A 23,674-nucleotide genomic window follows, 5' to 3' on the forward strand; every position below is an offset into this window, starting at 1 on the left:
AAGATGCAAGTGATGCATATTCACTTACCTGAATATGCTAACATACCTGATTCTTTGGTTTTCCAGCATCTTTTGCTTATATAAATCCTTTCCAACAGTGATTATATGATTTTGAGATCCAACTGAGAGACTCATACACAACTATTACAAAAGGTTCAAACGTTCCTTAATGCTCCAGAACTAAACATGACGCATTAAGAAAGGATGAGGATGTGTATTTTTTTGTTTCTTATTTTGTTTAAATGTCTTTAATACAGCCTTTCAGAATCTAGGGATGTCCAGATCCGATCACGGGATCGGAAATCTGGCCTGATCGCGTGGTTTCAGACTCGATCGGAATCGGACGTTACCTCCCGATCAGGACTCGGATGTACGTATAGAATAAAGGTGTGAATAAATCGGAGTGCTAAACACTCCTGCAGTGTGAGTTTCATTCATACTTGACGCCAGAGGGCGCTCTCGCGCTGAAAGTCATGTCAGGAAATTCCTAATATGGACAAAAGCATCCAGCTATTGCTGAATGAAAACATTTATTTTCACAGAAAAACAGAAACTTTTGGAAACACTAAGACATGATTACGACAATATATGGTTTTTCAATTCATCTCCAGCAGGTGATAAAGTATATGAACAATGCAGTGCTGATTGACATAGCATTTATTACAGTATAAAAACTATTCTACCTTATTATGTGATAAACAGTGTTTGTAGTATATAAACAAATCATTATTATTTGTTATCGTCCAGCAGTTATAGATTTCTAAGCCAATTAAAAGCTAGAAATTAGAGAAAAATTAAAGTTGCCTATACTACCAGTCAGACGTTTTTGAACAGTAAGCTTGTAAGTTGTAAGTTTTTTGTTTTTTTTAAGAAGTCCCTTCTATTCACCAAGCCTGCATTTATTTGATCCAAAGTACAGCAAAACAGTAAAATTTGAAATATTTTTACTAGCCTATTTAAAATAGCTGTTTTCTATTTGAATACATTTCAAAATGTTATTTATTGAACATCCTGGATCTGTTTTTTTCGCTCTTCTTTATTCTTTTTTTTTTTTTTTTTATAGAAGTATCGGATCGGGAGTCTGTATCGGTAGATAGTCAAAATCAAATGACTCGGACTCGAGGGCAAAAAAAACCTGATCGGGACATCCCTAGAATCTATTTATATATCTAATATATCTATATATCTAATCTATTTTATAAGATATTTGCATGTTTCAAAAAGTTTCACCACCCGGCTCTTAATTTTATAATTTTTTTTTTTATTTTCTATGATAATATGTCCACCACCTTGGATAACATTTTTCACTAAGCTCATCACACTGCATTGTGGAATTACCTTATCCATAAAAATATAGGCCTAAGCTTGATGCTTCTATGGAATTTGACCAAAAACGGTTTTAAAAAACTGACAAATATATGTGTTTTCCAATTTGAAGGTTCTCATTCACAAGCTCTGACTAATACAGAAAATGTGCTGTCTTTCTACCTGATAAACTGGTTTTGTAGAGTTACTGTGTGTGTTTTGGGCGATACTAGTTTTTTTTTTTTTTCAAGAGTCATTTCTGAGTCATTTGAATGTGCAGTTCCACCAAGTGTGTTATCTGAATACTAAACTTTCTTCTTTAGCATGCAGTCAGGATTGAGTCTGTATGTTTAGAAACATTTCAATATGATGAGTCATAATTGACTTTTTATGCATGCTGTTCCAACTTTAAGTATTGGCTGAAATGTCTGTATTGTTGAAAGCTTGCTGTTATGTCTTTGAGGATCCTGGAGTGAGTTTAGCGCTGCATAGTGAGCTGTGTAATTACAGCACCTCACAGCTGCTTTAATGGACATGAGAGAGAGATGAGGGATAATTAAAGAGACTGAGGGTGACAAAAAGGCATGTGATTGAAGACAAAGGGGACAACTAACACACAACGGAGGGGACACGTGTCTGTCTTTAATATTGAAATATATCTTTGTTAAAGGAACTGCTGTTTACTGCTCTGTAACACCTGATCGGGATCCTGAGTCAATGAGCTGTGTGGGTGTTCTTTTTCTTCTAAATCTTGCTTACCTCCTTTTTACCTCACTGTGACTGGACAGATCAAGTCCGAACACTGAATATGTGTCACTGATGTGCATGTGTCTGCATGTATCTGCTTGATCTCAGAAACTTATGAAAGTTCAGTTTTATGTTTCTTACCTGATGTAGTGAACAGATTCATTATAAAAAACAGTTTCTCATTACTAACTGGACATTTCTCAGAAGGGGTGTCGATATTTGTTCAGCTTGAATTAGTGAATATAAAAGTTGTTTTTTAACTAAATGTAATGCAGTAAAAGTAAAATTTTATGCACTTGAATGTAGAGAAGAGAAAGTTAAAGTTTCCCTAAATAAAACTACTCAAAGTACAGCTGTACTCAAAAAAGTACTTAAAGCCTGGTTCACACGGCAGGATAATTAGGCCGATTTTAGCCCCGATTGACACCTTCCGACAATCTTAAGGATGCTCCGATTATCGTAAAATAATCTGATCAGATATTCCTGCTGTGTGTGGTGTGTTAGACTGCTCTCCTCTGCTCGGAAGGACGTCGGGACCGCTCCGATCTCAAATCGGGGATATCCAACATGTTGGATTTATTTGGCCCGATTTCTTCTCGTGTGTGGTGTCCTCCGAGGACAAACGATCACGCAGCCTGTGGACTGTGGCGTGTAGCCAATCAGAAAGCGAGGTGATGAGGCGGCGAGGAAGTACCGGGAAACAAAATAAAAACAGCCGGCGGCATGGCGCACCAGAAAGTCCGGTGGACGTCGGAGATGGAGGACTTTGTCTCCACTTCTTTGACCATCACCTTTTCTTGTTTTTCTTATGTTTTTTTTCAGTTACAAACAAAGCACACACTATGGCCACTGCATCCTCTTCGTCCGCCATGATTGTTTACTCTGAAGTCACGTTTGATCTCGAGGGATTTTGCGAGATTTCCCATCTGACCTGGGAATGCTCGGGAGTCAAATCGGTTCGTGTGTGATGTGTTGATTTTGCCGTGTGGCTGCACACCACACACTGTACGGCAAAAACTGTTAGACCCGTGATTTTTTATCGCCGTGTGTGGGGTCTCTCAGGTTTGGAAAATCGGCCGACAATTTTAAAATCGTCCCGTGTGAACCAGGCTTGAGTACAGAAACAAAATAAAAATACTTAACCAAGTAAACTTGTGATATTTAAAAAATGTTTATTGTTATGGAAGTGACGGTTGTGATGTGTAAACATTGATTATAAATAAGTTTTGATATAAACTGATTGGTACAATTAAAATATATTTATGGTGGTTTATCTAAATATTTAGATTGCCAAACTTTCTTAAAAGTAATTTGAAAAGCAGCCAAATTAACAAAGGTTTTAAAATAACAAGTAATAAGTTAAATAAATAGTTTATTAGTAAATAACTGAGGTTTCCAGGACAGTTTTAATGTGACCTTCATAAATAGAGAACAATATAGAAGTATAGACAATAGAATAAATAAATATTGAATAAAAGTGCTCTATTAGTTTTAACCAAAATAAATTCTGAGACTATATATGCTATACTACAGTATACATTTACATTTAGTCATTTAGCAGATGCTTTTATACAAAGTGACTTACAAATGAAGATGATGGAAGCAATCAAAATCAACAAAAGAGCAATGATATACAAGTGCTATAACAAGTCTCAGTTAGCTTAAACACAGTACACATAGCGTTTTTTTTTTCAAATAATATAATATAATAAAAAGAAGACAGATAGATTAGAAAAAGAATAGAGCAAGCTAGTGTTATTGCACTCCTTTCAGCTTATTAAAAATTAATCTTGCTGCTGCGTTCTGGATGAATTGTAAAGGTTTGATAGAACTGTTTGGAAGACCTGCCAAGAGAGCATTGAAATAGTCCAGCCTGGACAGAACAAGAGCTTGAACAAGGGCCTGATCTTCTTAATGTTGAATAAAGCAAATCTTCAGGACCGGACAGCTTTAGCAATGTGGTCTGAGAAAATCAGCTGATCATCAATCATAACTCCAAGGTTTCTGGCTGTTTTTGAAGGAGTTATGGTTGATGTGCCTAACTTGATGGTGAAATTGTGATGAAACTATAGGTTTGCTGGAACCACAAGCAGTTCTGTCTTGGCAAGGTTGAGTTGAAGGTGATGGTCCATCATCCAGGAAGAAATGTCTGTTAGACAAGCTGAGATGCGAATAGCTACCGTCGGATCTTCAGGATGGAATGAGAGGTAGAGTTGAGTGTCATCAGCATAGCATGAAAAGCCATGTTTCTGAAAGACAGATCCTAATGATGCCATGTAGACAGAGAAAAAAGTGGTCCAAGAACTGAGCCCTGAGGCACCCCAGTAGTAAGATTTTGTGACACTGACACCTCACCTCTCCAAGATACTTTTGAAGGACCTATCAGATAGGTAAGACTCAAACCACTGGAGTGCGGTTCCTAAGATGCCCTTTGTCAGTAGGGTTGATAGGAGGATCTGGTGGTTAACCGTGTCAAAAGCAGATTGAAGATTTGGAATCTGCTCTTGCCAGTCTTAGGGCTTCAGCAGCTCAGAGCAAAGCAGTCTCGGTTGAATGTCCACTTCTGAAACCAGACTGGTTGCTGTCAAGGAGGTTGTTCTGTGTGTTTTTGCAATGAATGGAAGAAGGGAAACCTATCTGTAGTTCTCTAAAAGAGATGGGTTGAGGGTGGGTTTCTTAAGTAGTGGAGTTATACGAGCCTGTCTAAATGATGAGGGGAAAACACCAGTGTGGAGGGATGTGTTGATGATGTGAGTGAGTGCAGGTACAACTGCAGGAGAAATGGCTTGAAGCAGATGAGATGGAATAGGATCAAGCGGACATATATAACACTATACCACACTATAAAACACTATACTTATACTACACTATGTACTACATTATGCTATACTATAATACTACAAAATACAATACTATAATGTTCCTACTCTTGCTTTAACTCTTAGTTCTACTCCAACTACTATCACTGATTCACTTTTATGAATCAGTGTGTAGTTTGTATGGTATACTGTCCATGTCCAGAAAGGTAAGAAAAACATCATCAAAGTAGTCCATGTGACATCAGAGGGTCAGTTAGAATTTTTTGAAGCATCGAAAATACATTTTGGTCCAAAAATAGCAAAAACAACGACTTTATTCAGCATTGTCTTCTCTTCCGTGTCTGTTGTGAGAGAGTTAAAAACAAAGGTTCGCGAACAAATCATTCGATGTAACCGGATCTTTTTGAACCAGTTCACCAAATCGAACTGAATCGTTTTAAACGGTTCGCATCTCTAATACGCATTAATCCACAAATGACTTAAGCTGTTAACTTTTTTAATGTGGCTGACACTCCCTCTGAGTTCAAACAAACCAATATCCCGGAGTAATTCATTTACTCAAACAGTACACTGACTGAACTGCTGTGAAGAGAGAACTGAAGATGAACACCGAGTCAAACCAGATAATGACTCGTTCACGAGTCAAGAACCGGTTGCATCGGTTTTCGGATCACCAGTAGTTCTTTCTGACAGTTCGATTCAATAAACCGGTTGAAGAAAACGGTTCACCGGTTCTTTTGCGCTCGACGTAATGGCGTCATTGGCGATGACTGCAAGCCTTCGGTTTACCCGCGCTCATAACATTAGCACAGAATCAGTTCAGAATCAATCACCAAAAGAATCAGTTCAGTTCAGACGCTCTGTGTGTCGGTCTGCTTCACGCTGAATCACACATGCGCAGTATCATCAGCTCCTCGGTTCTTGAATCGGACACTTCTGACAGAAATGGTTCTTGACTCATGAACGAGCCATTATCTGGCTCGGCTCGGTGTTCATTTTCAGTTCTCTCTTCACAGCAGTTCAGTCAGTGTACTGTTTGAGTAAATGAATTACTCCGGGATATTGGTTTGTTTTAACTCAGAGGGAGTGTCAGCCACATTAAACAAGTTAACAGCTTAAGTCATTTGTGGATTAATGCCTATTGGAGACGTGAACCGTTTTAAACGATTCAGTTCGATTTGGTGAACTGGTTCAAAAAGATCAGTTTACATCGAGTGATTCGTTCGCGAACCGGATATGACAAACTGCTTTGTTTTGAACTCTCTCACAACAGACACAGAAGAGAAGACAATGCTGAATAAAGTCGTCGTTTTTGCTATTTTTGGACCAAAATGTATTTTCGATGCTTCAACAAATTCTAACTGACCCTCTGATGTCACATGGACTACTTTGATGATGTTTTTCTTACCTTTCTGGACATGGACAGTAGACCGTTCACACAGCTTCAATGGAGAGACTGAGAGCTCTCGGACTAAATCTAAAATATCTTAAACTGTGTCCCGAAGATGAACGGAGGTCTTACGGGTTTGGAACGACATGAGGTTGAGTTATTAATGACATAATTTTCATTTTTCGGTCAACTAACCCTTTAAGGATCAGGCGGATGTTCATGCTCAATATAAACCCCTCAAATGAAGTTCGTTCTTCAAGCCTGTATTGTTCGTAACAAAAAAATTGAGGCTCCCACTCTATTGGAGTGGACTAAGTGAAAGCGGGAAATAAACTAATGTGTGTCTCCTTGGAAACACTTAATAGCTTTCACACCCACTCTCAGTCCAGATGGCATCTCAAACGGGTGATGTCAGATTTTGTTGTTCACCCTGATTGTGTACTGTCCAGGGTCACACATTGAACATGCAAAACGACCTCTCAAACTCATGTATGTGCTATTTACATATACAGTAGATAAATAACTTTTTGTGATTTAAATGGATGTCTGAAACAAAGCTCTTCTGGTGAAGTAACTACTGTAGTACATACAGAGTCATTTGTAGTTTTGAGCTGCCATCTTGTGGTACTGTATGGATGAGTGTTACGACAATTTTGTTTTCAAATGTGACTGACGAAAATATTAACATTCTTAACAGTTCAAGCATGTTCAACAAATGATGCTTTTGTTGGTGAAATTAGTCATGACATTTAAATTTAAATGTATATTTTGTTTTATAATTCTGTTCAGTGAACATATTTTGATCATGCATTAATACACTACCATTCAAAAATATGGGGTTAGGAAGAGTTTGTTTTTATTTGTTTGCTTTTTGAAAAATAAATACTTTTATTCATCAAGGAGGACGCATTACATTGATCAAAAGTATAGAAGACATGAAAGAATCCTGAGAAGAAAATGCATCACTGTTTCCACATAAATATCATGCAGCACAGCTTTTTTGAACATTTTATAATAATCAGAAATGTTGCTTGTGCAGATCAGTGTTAGAGTGATTTCTGATGATCATGTGATACTGAAGACTGGAGTAATGATGCTGAAAATTCAGCTTTGATCACAGGAATAAATTATATATTAAAATATATTCTAAAAGAAAACAGTTATTTTAAATCCAAATAATATTTCACAATATTGCTGTTTTTATCATATTGCAACCTTGGTGAGACTTTTGAGAAACATTATTAATCCTACAATCCCAAGTCTTTTCAGTGGTTTTCTAGCTCTCCATAATTTAAAGCTTATGTTGTGCTGTCAGATAATTATTTTGATAATAAGCCGAAAAACTGTGGATTTCACATTGAGAAACTTTCATAAGCTACTTATAAAAAAACTCATCTGGCCACTAGAGGTCTTCATAGCTCCTCAGAGCGCTTTGACTTCAGTAACAGGTCAAACTAGACTTTCTTTTATACAGTTCATTAAAGAGGCCATAACCTGGACTGTTTTGTTTATAATTTATAATTTTAGTCAAAGATTATTTCAATTTAATAGCATAACAAACTGTAAACTTGATTTTCTGTAGAATTGATGAATCATGGTGAATCGTGTTCATCAGGCTGAATGAAGATGCTCATATGTAAATGTGGGTGGTCATATGTTAATGAGCACACAAGCATGATGACTTCTATAAGCTGTTTTTTTTTCTGTTCTCTGGTTTGCCTGTTTAAGTGCTTTAGTAAGTCTACACAGAGCATTAGACTGGTTTATTTCAGAAAGGATGCCATCTGGGAAAGAGTGAACCGAATCACCGTGGACTTCCTGAGACATTTAGCATCAGTTTCTCCTATGAACATACACATGCATAGACCACCTGTCAAAGGATTGAACCCACTTCTGTAACACCATTGCAGCTGACACGGAGTCAGTCTCCCTATAAGCGAATGATATTTTATACAGTATGTATCTTAATATTTTGACGTCACTCTCTGTCTGTCTTCAGGTATGGGTGATTTGTCATATGTGGGGTCTGGCTGAGGGCCACTGTTGCCCAGGCGTCTGCACCCCATTGGCTGATTCACCAGCATGTACCGTAGAAACGGCCTATCAGATGGCACCAGCATTAGCTCCGCCTCCTCTGAGGTAACTGCTCCTCCTTTCTAAACGATTATAATATGAATATATAAATTATAATAATTATAATATTAGAAAATTATTAACTGACAAATAATGATGTACTCATTGCCTTTAATCAAGGGGTCATCTTTGGAAATAAAATGTACTTATTTCAGCAGTATGACATGATTTATTTTAAGTGAAGGAACTGTGACTAAAACCATAAAAACAATTTCATTACTTGAAATAAAAAATGTTTTCTGAATAAGACAACTTATTTTATTTCAGCTAGTTGCCCACTAAAGCACCATTTCTCATTTTCATTTAGTTTAACTTTATGCTAAAATATCTCAAACTAAAACTGCAATAAAAATGAATAAAAGCTATTCAGACATTTTCTTTACTTAAATAGGAAACTACTTTTTTTTTTTTTCAAAAACACACAACATTACTAAAACTTTAACTAAAATGAACAAAATAAAAAGCTAATTTGAAATATTAAACTACACTAGATTATACTAAAATCTACTACTCATTTTTATGAGAAATTATACTGTATATGTTAACACATACGATTCATTAAAAATCCTTAGAAATTACTGAAGCACACGAAATTGTGTCATTAACATAATTTCAATCCCACTGTAGATGATCTTGGGAGTCGGCAGAAGAAGATTATCACACTGAGCAAACAATGGCAAAAGCACCTGTAACCCTGGTAGGAGAAATAAACATTTTCTATCCATCTATTAATATAATATATAATCTATCTATTAATATCTATCTCTAACATAGTGTTCTGTATTCTTTGCCTATTATCTACTTGTATTCCCTTTTATGTATTATTCAAAAAAGAAAAAAAAAACCTTGCTACATGTACTGGCGTGTTACAACACTTACGTATTATTGTCTTTTTGTTAGTTTGATTGCTTCTGTTGTCCTCGTTTGTAAGCTGCTTTGGATCAAAGCATCTGCTAAATTACTAAATGTAAATGCAAAAGAATTAAACATGGTTTATATTTACAAAATACGTTTGGGTTGATCAGTGAAAACATTGAAAATCTTTTTAATTGTACCTTTGTCAATTAAATGAAGGTAAAAGGCAGTTAACAAACCACAAATCTTTGATTTTTATTAGATTTTACAAAACGTCCCAACTTTTTATGCAATTGGGGTTGTAGTTAGAATGATTAAATGTTATTAAAAAAAAATGTGATGTCGGTTTTCCATTGTGCATTTTTATGGTTATACCGTGGTACTTCTTTTTGTAAGAAAAGTTTTTTAGTTTTTGGACATTTGCACATCCAATGCATAAGATCATAAGACATTTGCCTGTGCGCTCTCAGACGTGTCCTCATGCAGATACTGTTATCATCAGATCAAAGAGCCAGGAACATTTTCATGGTTTTTCCAGTTCTGCTGAGAAACATATACCACGTCTGCCATGAGAACCTCACGCTGACCCGACAACTTCTCTTTTCCATGGAAAGAACTGTGCTGTTTTTTTTTTTTTTATGATTGGTTCAACTGTGGCTGATGGTCAACACATGAGCGCCACACAAGAATAACAGAGGGATAATATACAGCCATTATCACAAATGAAACCCCAGACAACACAATTAGTTTATGAATAGTCATTTCTTGCGTCCCTTCCTCTCTTCTCTCTAATTGTTCTTGAGTTTATGAGCATCTGTAATAATTCATGCTTGACATATTGGTATCTTCATATCGTCTCTTTCTCATATTCAGGGAAGTGACAGCTCTGTGTCTGTGGACGGCCCGAGTGCTGACTACGCAAAGAGCTACGATGCTGTCGTGTTCGATGTGCTGAAAGTGACACCAGAGGAGTTTGCAGTGAGTAAAACTGTCGGCGTTGAAATTTATGCATTCTCATGTGGAAAAATAAAACAGATCTACATGGTTTGTCCTGTTCTGTAATGATGCAGTCTTATCAGTAGCAGTCCTGGTCATTCGGGACCTTTCTGTTTAAACCGAGCGAGCAGCCTTGCTGTCTAGTGCTTGTGTAAGCAGCATCCGCACTGACACAGAGCACCACATCCCTGTGGACACAATGAAGAGAAAATCCTATAGAAGTCATTACTCGCTGTGCTGTTCTGTGGAGTCTGATGTTGCTAAGGGAACATGTTTTAACCAGTCTTAGCTGATCTCTTGTCCTGGTCAAGCTGGTCTGTCGGCTGGTTTTATAAGAGTTTTGGGCACTTCTCATTGAAACAAGTGGAGACCAGATTAAATCAACTAAAGCCAGTGATCCAGTTTAGATGAGTTAGGCTTCTTTTCTTCTTCTTCTTGCATAATTACGTTTGAAATGTTAATTATTATTTATTTAAAACTAATTAAAATAATAATGTATTTTCTTTGTTTTCAATACGTTTTTGCATTTTTATTTTGTATGAATCTTAGACCAATGAACCAGTTAAGATGGGTTACATTTTATTTTTTTCTGTTTTATTTTTTTATATATATATTTATATATATATATGTATTTGTGTGTGTGTGTATGTATGTATATGTGAGTGTGTAGTATATATATATATATATATATATATATATATATACATACATACATACATACATACATATGATGCAATGATAATTTATTATTATTATTTTCAAATGCATTGAATTTTAATTATATATTACTTTTCTTTTTATTTGGTTTTAATACATTTTAGTATTTTTTTTATATTTTACACACAAATAAATAATATTATATATATAACAATATATATAGCAGTTTGAAACTTACCGATTATTTACGGATAAAGTGTGTGTTTGTGTATATTTATTTATTTATTTGTGTGTTTATTTATTTATAAACAACATATATTTATAAACAACAGTATACATGTGATGCTTTTCTTCTTTTCAGAACAGTCTTTGGATCTGGAGTGCCCTTATAACACATTAAAATCAGCTCACAGAATTTGGAATAGATCTGATGATGTATAATGCTTAATAACCTCTCAATAATTTACTGAATGCTCTGGTGATTTACAGTAGGACCTGTTTGTGGGATTTGAAACTATTACTATTACTCAATTCACTTGCATCAAGGTCTTATTTAGACTTGTAAGGAACTTCGAAGGACCACAAGTTCCTTTATTGTGGTAATTTTTATGATGAATTGTTTTCATTAATTTTGTCCTTGCCCATACTGTACACCGTAACTCAGTGCTGGAAAATGAGCTCATGGCTTTGATTGATCACTTTCAATTTGAGTGATAAAAACACGATTTTATTCTGTCTTTGTTTCTCAGAGCCAAATTACCCTGATGGACGCCCCTGTGTTTAAGGCCATACAGCCAGAGGTAAGACACAGGTCACATTATTATTAGCCTTTCAGAATAGAGAAAACACTTCATGTCATTACACTGTTGCATTATAGCCGTTTTTGGTTGCAGTCCTGGATGATGATTGGTCACATTTCTAGAAACTCTAAAATACACTGTCCTAATGGTATAACTATAATAGTTATAAATAGTACTATTTATAACTTCTCCATATTTCATAATCTAAGTTTTACCCATTTAAAATGGAAATTGTAATGCAGACAGTGTTAAAACACTTTTGTTAAAACGATTTTTAAAGTTTGGGCTCATAAACAATAGATCACTCAAGAACACATGTACACTTTAACCAGGATTACTTCATTGTCCCAGATGAGAGGAGTGTGTATTTGCTGAAAATGTTGTATTTCCCTCCACGATAGTAATATAATGGATGAGTAAATCACTTGTTTCATTATTTATGCTACTATCTTGATCCCGGTGCTAATAGCTTACAGCATTGTTTTGATTGCTTGTGTTTAGACTGTCAGATGCGCCATAGTGGAAATGCAGACTTAGCGAATTAAACGCCTTGGCAGAATATTCCAACAGTTTGGCAGTTTCTCATTAGGGATGTTTATAAGCTGTTTGGGGAAGAGAATAACATTTCGCTATCAGTTGATTATCTTTGCCATAGTGACCGCAGTGAGAAGGAGGTCCAATTTTTCCTCCGAGCATGATGTAAAACTGTTGGAAAACATGCTGCTGGATGAGATCACCTGTGACCTGCTGTCATTAGTTTTACCAGCTCCCCTTTCACTAATGCTCACTTCAGACGGGGTATGAAGCACCTAAACGATGCACTGCTGTAAATGCAATGTTTTAGACTGGTTAGTGGTGTCTGAAAACTTCTAGTTGTTCAGTTTAACCCTATAAAGCCTGCTGTATCATATGCTTCCAAATGATAAACATGATCAAAAAAAATCCTGCTTTACACAATCTACTACATGCCTTCTGTCATCTGATTGATAGTTTATACTTTTTAGCAAGTAAAAGGCTTTTTAGTATAATTATAAAAACCTCCACCTTCAGCTTGTGCTTCATGTGTTTGTTTGCGGTGAAATCTTTTCTGATTTTTATAAAGTAAACATAAGAATAGCTTCAATGTTATTAGTAATATGTCAAAATAATATATCGTCATTCTATTGCAATGCATTGCATTTATTATTTGTTTTGAAACTACAGAGCTTTGATCATAAACTAAGCATTTAAATATCAACTTATAACACATGAGCGATATGGAGTGAGAACTGACTATTTTTGCCACTCAAAAAAACATACATTTGTAAACTTGTTGTTTTTTTTTTTTTAAGAATAATTTATTTTATTTCATTTCATTCAGACCTGCATGATGATTGGTCACATTTCCAGTCACTCTCTTTTACTATTTCTTTGAGTTCTTTGTGTTCTCCAGTTAAAATTAAACATTTTGTGTGCATGGACACATGTATGCTTTGAACAACAATACCTTTTTTTTTTTTCTTTTTTTTTCAGACTACTGTTTGATATGTCAGGCTTTACATGGTAAATATTGCATAATGCATTTGTTAATAAATACAGCTCAGCTCTAAACAGTGAGGGAACACACAGGACGATGTTTTACATGAGAAGAGCATGCGCATGGGAAGCTGATCCCGCTGACCGCTCACGTTCAGCACATCCTGTAACTCAAACATTTAAGTTACACAAATAAATGCAAGGGCTCCGTTTCGGTCTGTAAAGTTTCAGACGGAAACAAGTCTACGGTTTTTTGTTCCTCTTCCACAAAAAGGTGTGCGATCTTAGACAAGGTCTGTGTGTGATTTAGGTATTAACATATTGCGCAAGCTCTGATGGCTGTTTATAATTTAATTTTTTTTGGAAAGGGCCTTTAAGATGCTGTAATGTCTACTTCTCTGTGTATGTTTGTAATCACATTTTCAGACGTTCAGTCTTTTGGATGTTTGAAAGTGTGTGAGAGAAATGTCTTTCCTTAGAGTACCGAACGGACAATATATAACATTTGCATGCATATATGAATCAAATCCTACAGTCTTTTAGATGCGAGTGAGCAATAGTTGTATGGATCTGATTGGACGTGTTTTCCGAGCTACATCTGGAGTCCAAACTAAATAATTGAGGCTGATAACCTCAGCGCTGTTTATAGCTAAACATAAACGCATTTCTCTTTTGAATTTCAGATGATGCCTAGCAGAGAATTTGTAAACCGACTCACTCCAGATTTAATCTTGTCTGTCAGTGGACGATGGATTCAAGCTTTCATTAGTCTAGTTCGGCGTCTGCGTCTTTAATACATTCAGGCTTTGAAGTGATTTCAGATGATGTTTCAGATTATGAATTTATAAAAACAATGTGTTGACTGAAAAAGAAGTCTGTGGGGGAATCATTTCCCCAATAATATTTAGTTCAAAAACCTCTTAAACCAGCCTAAGCTTGTTTCCTAGCCTTAGCTTGTCTGTTTCTCACTTTTTCAGCTGAGCAGCCCATTTATAAACTAGTTTTAATTCCACAAGGACTCCTCTTGATTAGTGCATTTTTATGGGTTTTTAACTGTAATTAAAGTTAATTAATCTGTTTAATGGAAACTAGTTTAACAAAGCACTGGAAAAACCCCCAAACAGCAGTTTTGGCAGGAAGAGGAGTTACGTAAAACTAAGGAACTTTCTGTCATGTCTGAAACCACTGGATGCATGTTATCCAGCATCGCTGTGAATCATAGCTGGTTTTTCCATGTTTTTCTAAAGTCTGCTGAGGTGGGTTAGATGGTATCACATTATTAATTTTCATTATGTTACTCAGTGTTATCGTGATAGTTTAGATGATTGTCCTGAATTCAGATGTAAAAGCCGTTGGGTTTGCCACTTTGAAATTGCACATAATTCCTTTCCTGACACTTTAACGCCGTTCCTCAGAGTTGCGTGACCTCTGGCCCTCCCGAAAGCAGACTTTCCGCTAATGCAAAGGAAAAGAGGTAACCACCTCCAGCTGTGTCTGCTTTTGCCATCTTTGCCTCCTCTTTTACTCATGTTAAGTCTTGGCTGAAGTGAGAAATCTGTAGGTGTTCGCAGTCTGACTCGAAATGAGCTTTCACTGATAAAACTTGTGTTGTAAAGGAGGCTGACGTAAAGTCTGACCGTCTCGCAACCTCTGACCGTCGCCACTTTCCATGCATACGAGTGAGATAATGAATGAAATTACCTTGAAAAAAGGGAAAAAATGTTGTTTGTAATTGCAGAAAATCATGACTTGCCATCAGTAGTGATGGTAACAGCCTTAAACAAAAGTTTTTCAACTTCTGAACTATTTTCAGTTGCACACCCAAACTTTACTTGCATTCAAAATGTGATGAGAGGGATTTGCATTTTATTACATTATTTATTACAAAAATAAAATCACACTATAAGTAAACAAGTAGAATGTATAGATAAATAAATAAGTAATATAACGTATGTATAAAAGCCATAAAAAAAAACATTTTACTGTGCCAGGGAAAAGAAAAGAAAATCAAAAGAATATTAATTTTGAACAAATAAATGAAGCCTATTTCAAGATTAAATTTTTATTTGATTTCTTTTTCTTAGTTTTTTTCATGATTTTCTTAGCCCAATTCAGAATAGTATTTGCTGTACTGAATTTAATTTGTGCTGATAAATAAATTTTTCTAGACAGAATAATTGTTATTTGTATTACAGCATTGAGAAAAAAAACAAGTACCGTAATGCAAAAAAATATAAATTATTACAGTGATTAACATTTAATATCTCCAAATATTCATCACAGTAATTAGTGTGTGTGTGTGTGTATTATACAAAAGTATTTTTTTTAATTGAATGATATACTTGAATGATAACCTATAGCAAATTTTATATTTGAATGAAATTCTTGTTTGTTTAAAAAACTGATTAAGTAAACTATGTAGGACAAGAAGTGACATGTTTAAATGACTGTGTTTGACCTTGATTGATCGATCTCAAAAACACGACCTTTGGTCTTTCACATGACCTTTTTGGTCTTTTTTTTTTCATCACTGATTTGAATGTCTTTTAAAAGGCCCAATCTCCCCCAAGCGGCTTTGAAAACTTTTATTTATGGTTTTAGGAAATTGCATGAAGATTTTATAGAAAAATATAAAATATTCAGCAAAACCTCAATATGAGACGTTTTAATTGTACATATTTCATATTACGCATGTGTGTCTCATTAGACAGCATATGTTTGACTTCAAATGTTTATTTATTTTCACTTGGTTTAAATACAGTACAGGGGCTCCACAATGTAATAATTCTTCTTCCTCTTAAAGGCTGTCATTCAGAGGCACTGTATGTTAGTGCTTCCTATGGCTCTCAGTCATTAAAAAAAACACTTTTAAACCACAGGAGGTTTAAAAAGATTAAATCTTAATGATAGAATTAAATCCAAATTGGCTGTATTTGCTGTCTTAATCATGGTTGTTTGTATCTGGTGTGTTGTAGGAGCTTTCTAGCTGTGGCTGGAACAAAAAGGAGAAACACAGTTTGGCTCCTAATGTTGTTGCCATCACACGGAGGTTCAACCAGGTAAGATTGATTATTTTATTTATTTATTTATTTTATTATGTTGTATAAAGTTTTTTTTTTTTTTTTGTATTGTTGTATTATGTTTTTGTTTTGTTTTATTTTATTTTATTTTTATGTTGTATAATGTTTTTATTTTAAGTTTTGTTTTATTTTGTTTTGTTATTTTTTTATTTATTTAAAATAATTGTTTTATTGAAAATGTATTACTTTTTTTATTTTATTATTTGTATTTATGTAGCATTAGGTTCTGTAATTAATTAATTCTTAATTAATTCTACTATTGTCACCAGTGGTGCACAAAAAATGAAACATTATCCCCCGGTTTCACAGACAAGGCTCAAGCCTAGTCCTAGACTAAATGCAAATCTGAGTTGTTTCAACTGAAAGAAACTTGCACTAACTGATCTTAAAACAGGCCAGTGCCTTTGCTTTGTCTTAAGATGAACACTAGTAATGCTTATTTCTAAGGCATGTTTATAAAAATTGCTTAAATGTCCTAATTGAACTATGGCTTAATCCTAGGCTTAGGCTAAGCCCTGTCTATGAAACCAGGCCTATATTATATAGAATATAATATAATTTGTTATTAAATTATATCATATTGCATAAATTATGCTTCAAAAGAAATCAAGAATCAAATTAAAATGTGTAGTTGTATAAATATATATCTGTGTAGAAATATTAAATTAGAAAACTAAATCATTTAAAAAAATTAAATCAGCTTGTAACAATGGCCCAGTATCAGACTGAAACAGACATTTTAATAAACACTGACACTGATATGATGGAGGTATTGTTCGACCCTAGTTGTCATCCCAGTGAGATGCCGCACTTATTCATTTATATATTCATTTCATTCTCCAGATGTGAAGTGTATGAAGTGGATATTTAAAGTGTGATTTTGGCTGGGATGTAGTTGATACTGTGCCAGCAGACAGCGAACTGTGCCATAAAACCATTATCAACCTGATGGCTCACAGCTTTAAGACTTAATATATGCTGGAAATACTGTTAACAGCTCTCACATGGGCAGACATCCTTTCCTCTTCAAGCTCGAAATTTTCCAACTCTTTTCTCCAATTTAAGGAAAACTAGAGATGTGTGGTTGGCCAAGCATTGCTGTGCTGTTACATTAACATTCATCTTGACATCTCGTATGTTGCTGAGATAGAGCACATGCTGTTTTAATAAATTATCACTCCAAAAAATTATTTACCATCTCGACTAACAGCGAATATCACTTTTTCATAAAGATACATGTGAGAAATTATTAACATGACTGTCTGAGTTGTTTTTGCGGTTTAAGGAATAGTTCACCCCCAAAAAAATAAAAAATTGCTGAAAATGTTCTCAGACTATCCAAGATTTAAATGAGTTTGTTTTCTTTATCAAATTTGGAGAAATGTAGCATTGCATCACTTGCTCACCAGTAGATCCTCTGTAGTGAATGGGTGCCGTCAGAATGAAAGTCAAAACCGCTGATAAAAACATCACAATAATCCATAAGTAATCCAGCCTACTCCAGTCCATCAGTTAACATCTTGAGAAGCCAAGAGATGCATGTTTGTAAGAAACGGTTCCATCATTAAGATGTTTTAATTTAAAATGTTGCTTCTGGCTAAAAGCCCTCCATAATAACGCTTCCTCCAGTGAAAAAGTCCATCCTCTATTGTTCTCTCACATCAAAATCCACCCACATTTTTGCTTGTAAACGCTGCTTGATCTATGAAAATGTCTCTCCTGATTCAGACCAGAGGATTTTTTCACTGGAGAAAGTACCATTATAGATAGAGGACTTGTATTTTACCCAGAATGTTTTGAAGATAAAACGGTCTTATTGGTGGTTAGCCAGAAGCACCACTGCACAGAAGACTCCACTTCCTCCCGGCGACCAGGTGATGATGCTGACCACAGACATCGTGAGGAGATCCTTCAGCAGGATCAATGCACGCAAAGCTCCGGGTCCTGACAACATCCCTGGGCATGTACAGAGAGACTGATATCTTCACAGACATTTTCAACATCTCACTTAGTCAGGCTGTTGTCCCCACATGCTTCAAGACTACCACCATCATTCCAGTCCCGAAGAAGGCATGCACCACTATCAAGTCTGCCCAAACCGACCCCAACAACCCCTAAACCCATACCGCCCCACCCCCGGACCCCTGCTCATTTGCATATCGGTCCAACCGCTCGACCGGTGATGCCATCGCCGCTACCCTCCACTCAGCACTAACACATATAGACAAAAAGGACTCATACGTCAGAATGCTGTTCATAGACTTCAGTTCAGCATTCAACACTATCATCCCTCAACAGCTCATTCACAAACTGGTCCAGCTGGGGCTCAACACTTCGCTGTGCAACTGACTGTTGGACTTTCTGACTGGAAGACCTCAGGCAGTACGAGTCGGGAGGAACACATCCAGCACCATCAAACTGAAAACTGGGGCCCCACAAGGATATGTGCTGAGACCCCTCCTCTTCACTCTGCTGACCCACGACTGCACACCGTCACACAACTCCAACCTCTTCATTAAGTTTGCAGATGACACGACTATGGTGGGTCTCATAGCAAAAGAGATGAGACAAACTACAGGAGCGAGGTGTTTGCAGTACAATGCTGGTTGAGGTAAAAAAAGGTTTTACCAAAGGACCCTTCCACTCCCCTTCTACTCCCCCCTCCCAAATACACACACACACACACACCCACACACATACACACACATGGACCTGCACCAGTCACTTTGTGCAGCATTAGACTGCTCACTACCTCATCCAGCATTGTACTGCAAACTATATCTTTGACTGTTTAATTTAAGACTGTTCTCTGAGCTCTTTAGCTATTTATCACTTCACAAACTTATAAGCTCTTTTTGCACTACACTTTTTGCACATTATACTGTATCTGTATTTATCTGGATTATGTCTACTGTTAGTGTTAGGTGTTATCTGTATGCACCAAGGGTCTGAGAGTAACGCTATTTCATTTCTCTGTATGTATCTGTTGTACATGTGGAAGAATTAAAAAAAAAGCAGACTTTGAGTTGACTTGACTTTGATTTATTTCTTACAAACACAGTTTATTGCTTCACCAGATGTAAATTGATGGACTGGAGTGGTGTGGGTTACTTGTGGATTATTGTGATGTGTTAATCAGCTGTTTGGACTCTCATTCTGACGGCACCCATTCACTGCAGAGGATCAATTGGTGAGCAAGTGATGCAATGATATGTATCACCAATTGTTCCTATGTAGAATTAAAATTTTTGGGTAGAGCATTCATTTAACAATTATTTGTTTTAATTCATCATGTTGAAATGATCATTTTTTTTTAAACAGTATTTCTGCCAGGGAGTTCTTTTTTTGTGTGCAAATGCATGGGGCCTTTTTTCTCCAGGCTTTTGCTTCAGTATAAAACTGAACTCGCATGCCTCATAGGAAAGATTTGTGAATTTTTTTCAGTTTTGTTCATGGAATGAGTTTTGACATTTAAAATGTTGTTTGTTATTCAAATGTGGTGATGCTGTTGGATTGAAATGCTTAAGGAACTATTCATTATAAAACCAGAAGGAAGTTTGGTTTTAAGAAAATTTGAAACATTTGGCCATAAATTAATCTTAACTAAACTTGCGGTTTCTATGTAGTGCTTCCAGTTCTGCTTATTTATGAAGTTTGAGCCTGAAATGAATTTGATTTTAAATCTCTTTAAATCCGAAACCTAATCAGATTAACTTTCTTAATGTTTCATATTCAAGATTTCATGAAAGTGCTATAAAGCAGACAGTAGATGACCCACTTTAACAATTATGGCACATGTATAATGAGACAATTTGTTCTAGCTTCTGAACCAGAAGTGTGTGGAAGTTACATAAATGTGTCGGGTTCCCCGCTGCACATTTTCCCTTTGAAATGATCATAGCATGTCAGTTCCTTCTGTCTTGGATCTCGACGTTGTTGGTTTTATGACATCATTAAGCCGAACATGATGAGCTGGCTTCCAGACCTTCGGAAAGATGGAGTGGCTTTGAGCCACATTTCTTGGCCACCCAAGTGTGTGTTTGGCTTTAAACAATGCCTCTTGTTTCATGTAGTGAGCAGTTTTGAATGTTTCATATATTTATATATATGCAGAATTGTGTATGTGAAATCAAGCATCACTATTACATTGCTCTTGTTACATAGTGATTTAAACAAACCTCTAACTCTGTTACACATTGGCTTGTCACTTCATCTGCATCATTTGAGGCATCGGGGTGACGAGTTTTGCGTGTTCAAGCAAGGCTGCATGATTAATAAAAATGAAACCTTAGTTTGAGTTAACAGAAACAAAAGCTTAATGTGAATTATTAAAATATATTTAATTAAATAAATGTGCTGCGTTTCAGAGTCAAGCATGTGTTCATTTGCATGCAAGCAGGTAATGATTGACCAGTGTTTTCAGCATCTCAGAGCCTCAGTTCATTATATAAAATAAAAGTATTAAAATATTATAAAAAAATAATTATTATATTATTTTTATTAAATATTAGATTTTTTTATTTTACAGTGAAATATAACAATAGTAATGTGTATTTAATTTGTAGCATTTTTATATATTTTTATATATTAGTAGTAACAACAACAAAAAAGATTTTTGTTATTTCTTTGAATATTTATTACTAATATGATTATTATTATTAATAAATCTGTATTCATATATAATCACAACATTTTGGCCAAATTTTGCACACTAGCAAACTAGCACAGGAAACCTGGATTTTTTTTTTTTTTTTTGCGTTTTATGTTATGTAATGTAAAATAAATTATTTTATTTGATAAATTACTATATAATTTTTCTTAAATATTAGATTTTTTATTCTATGGTAAATTATTATAATAGTATTATTTATTTTGCTGTTTTTTAAGTAATGTTTATATTTATATTTCACAGTAGCATTAATTATTATTATTATACCCATATTGTTAAGTCATTACAAAATTCCGTCCGTATTGTGCAGCCTTGCAAACAAGTATAATTAAATCATAAATCAAAATCACGATTTTTCAGGAAAAGTCAAACAGTCCTACTCAAGAACTCTGCTAAATATCGAGTAGAGTGTATCCATGTAATAAATCAGCACTGTATTTTTAGTGAAATCAGGTGAGCAAGAACTGCACATGGAAACACTGTGCTCCATCACCATGGCAACTGAGCAGAAACCTTGGCCTCCAAAACATTGTAGCGCTGTTTGCCAGTTTATTATTTATAGAGTGGGAACAGAAGCTTTCAGAGCCGTTTTGAAGGCATTATGGGTAGGAATGGACCAGATGAGCTCACCCTCTCTCAAAAAGGGGTCACAGCTCTAAGCTGTGGTAAAGCCCACTTTACAACCACTTTGGAAAAAGAACCATCATCTCCGAGCCAAGAAATGTAAGCTTTGTGCCCCGTTTCTCCACAGGTTTCTAAACCAACCAGAGCTCTTATAATGTGTAAATGATTTGATAATAAGCTATAGGCTATGACATCATTGCACATGACTTATCTAGCAAAGTAGCATTCATATATTTTAACCTAACACAGCTGCTATATAAACTATGATATACTTGCTCTGTTCCCTACAATTGCTGGAAAACTTGACTTTTTGGCCAACATCTTTGAAGCTAGTTTTCTTTAGATCATAACTCATTGACTATGACTCAAACGTGCCTGTTTATCCTAATAAAGATGACACCAAAGTGTCTGTTAACATTTATGAAACGAAGGAGGAGTAGTTTGACAATTTTGTCAGGATTAGCACAGGGTATTGTTTTTTAAATGATTCATTATTGAGGAGGTGATACTGAATAAGCCAATGAAAGCTTTTTTTCTGGCTTATTTTTCTGTTCTTTGGAATTGAACCATAATGTTTTGAACCCGAAATTGAACCATATAGGGTCTTAAAATCCGAGATGGCAAAAAAAAAAAGTTTGTTAAGAACCAAAATCCAAAATGATACCTGAATTACAGCCATGACAACTTTTGGGAAAACAAACACACACACACACACACACATATATATATATATAAAGTGCTTTTTTTTCATATTTTTGAGCTGCCACTATTGGCATATAATGCGACAAAGATTGCTAAAGTCAATAGATTTTATTATTAGACCTGCCAATCTCTGAGTTAAAACAACATAATGATGCTGCCATTTTTCTGAAGTCCCCCATAGTTTATCACTCAGTAAATACATCCATGACATTCAAGGCAGCTCACTAGGATTTAAAAAAGAGGGCTTGTATATTCTTAGATTTTAATTCTAAATGTGTGCTTGATCAGTTTAATGTCTTCTTTTAAGGATGGAAGTTGGGCCAAATTTATAGTGCCCTTTTTCTCCATCCTGTTGTGGAAGCTTTGACTTCCTGAGGGTCGATGGAAAAGACATCTTTTGCTTGGACGGTTCAGTCCATATATTCCTAGTTTGCCGATATATTTACTGTTCCTCTGAGAGTTCTGCGGTCATTTGTTGGTTTTGGACAAATCGACTGTTTCAGCCTATTTTTTTTCCTCTGATAAACCAGCAAAAATTCAGTCAAAGATTTTTTTTTTAACCACATTTGTACACTTTAGGATTTTGGACTTTGAAGGTGGGCTTTTAAAATGGAACCTTAGAATATCTATACAGTTTTTATTATTTTATCTTTTAAATTGTGTCTAAGGAGATCCCATTCATGTTGCAGTCAGTTCACAATAACAGTTTTCACTCAGTGAATTGCTAGTCAATTTTACAAATAAACTGCAGGTAACACACTGAATTAAAAAAAAGCGAGTAACACTGAATTAAACAAGAAAATGTTAAGTACTAAAGACTCAAATAGTAATTTCTTGTAAAAGGTATTACTAAAATCTTTGTTTCATTTACAACTTGCAGTATTTTTTACACCAGCAATGACTCACTTTGTCCAGGAGTGCCAATTTCTTTTGAATTATTTGTCAGACATTAAATAATTTCTTTAGTTTGATTCCCCTCGAGTGAAATATAATCGAGGCTGCTTTTGAGGGAATTGCTGAGGTTTGTTACCTGACTGTTGTAACGGTTCCCTGAGGCCGAAATCTTAGACTATTTACTACGGTCAGAATCACTCAGGCTTCATCTGCTTTCTAATTTTCTTTTTATTATTGTTATTTGGCATCTGCTTGCTTTTGAGTCTCTGCCAAGTGAAGTGTGTGCGCCCAGAGCTCTGTGTTTGCCGTACAATTATAATCAGAGTGACGGTCTCATTTTTCACTCGTTACATAACAACACTTTTCCTCCATCTCCGTTATTTCCAGCATTTTTGTTTTTGACTATCAGAAATGGGTTTTCCACAAGATATGGGTTGACTCCAGTTGAGTCATGAGTTTAAACCGCAGATGAAAAGTTGACCTCAGCT

General features: G+C 35.4%; 1 protein-coding gene across 4 annotated transcripts in view; it reads left to right on the forward strand.

Annotated features, from left to right (window-relative positions):
* Positions 1-23,674, forward strand: part of LOC132140060 (ras-specific guanine nucleotide-releasing factor RalGPS1-like) — a 124,583-nt gene that overhangs the window by 11,474 nt on the left and 89,435 nt on the right. For 3 of the 4 annotated variants that reach the window (XM_059548847.1, XM_059548848.1, XM_059548849.1), the window contains exons 1-4: positions 8,259-8,400; positions 10,123-10,227; positions 11,652-11,702; positions 16,193-16,276. In XM_059548847.1, coding sequence (XP_059404830.1) covers positions 8,344-8,400; positions 10,123-10,227; positions 11,652-11,702; positions 16,193-16,276 — 297 coding nt within the window. In that variant the 5' untranslated portion in view covers positions 8,259-8,343. Of the gene's footprint in view, positions 1-8,258; positions 8,401-10,122; positions 10,228-11,651; positions 11,703-16,192; positions 16,277-23,674 lie in introns of those variants that run through there. The other variant, XM_059548850.1, reaches the window with a different exon arrangement.

The sequence above is a fragment of the Carassius carassius genome, chromosome 4 (genome assembly GCF_963082965.1).
Source record: "Carassius carassius chromosome 4, fCarCar2.1, whole genome shotgun sequence".
Lineage (NCBI taxonomy): Eukaryota > Metazoa > Chordata > Actinopteri > Cypriniformes > Cyprinidae > Carassius > Carassius carassius.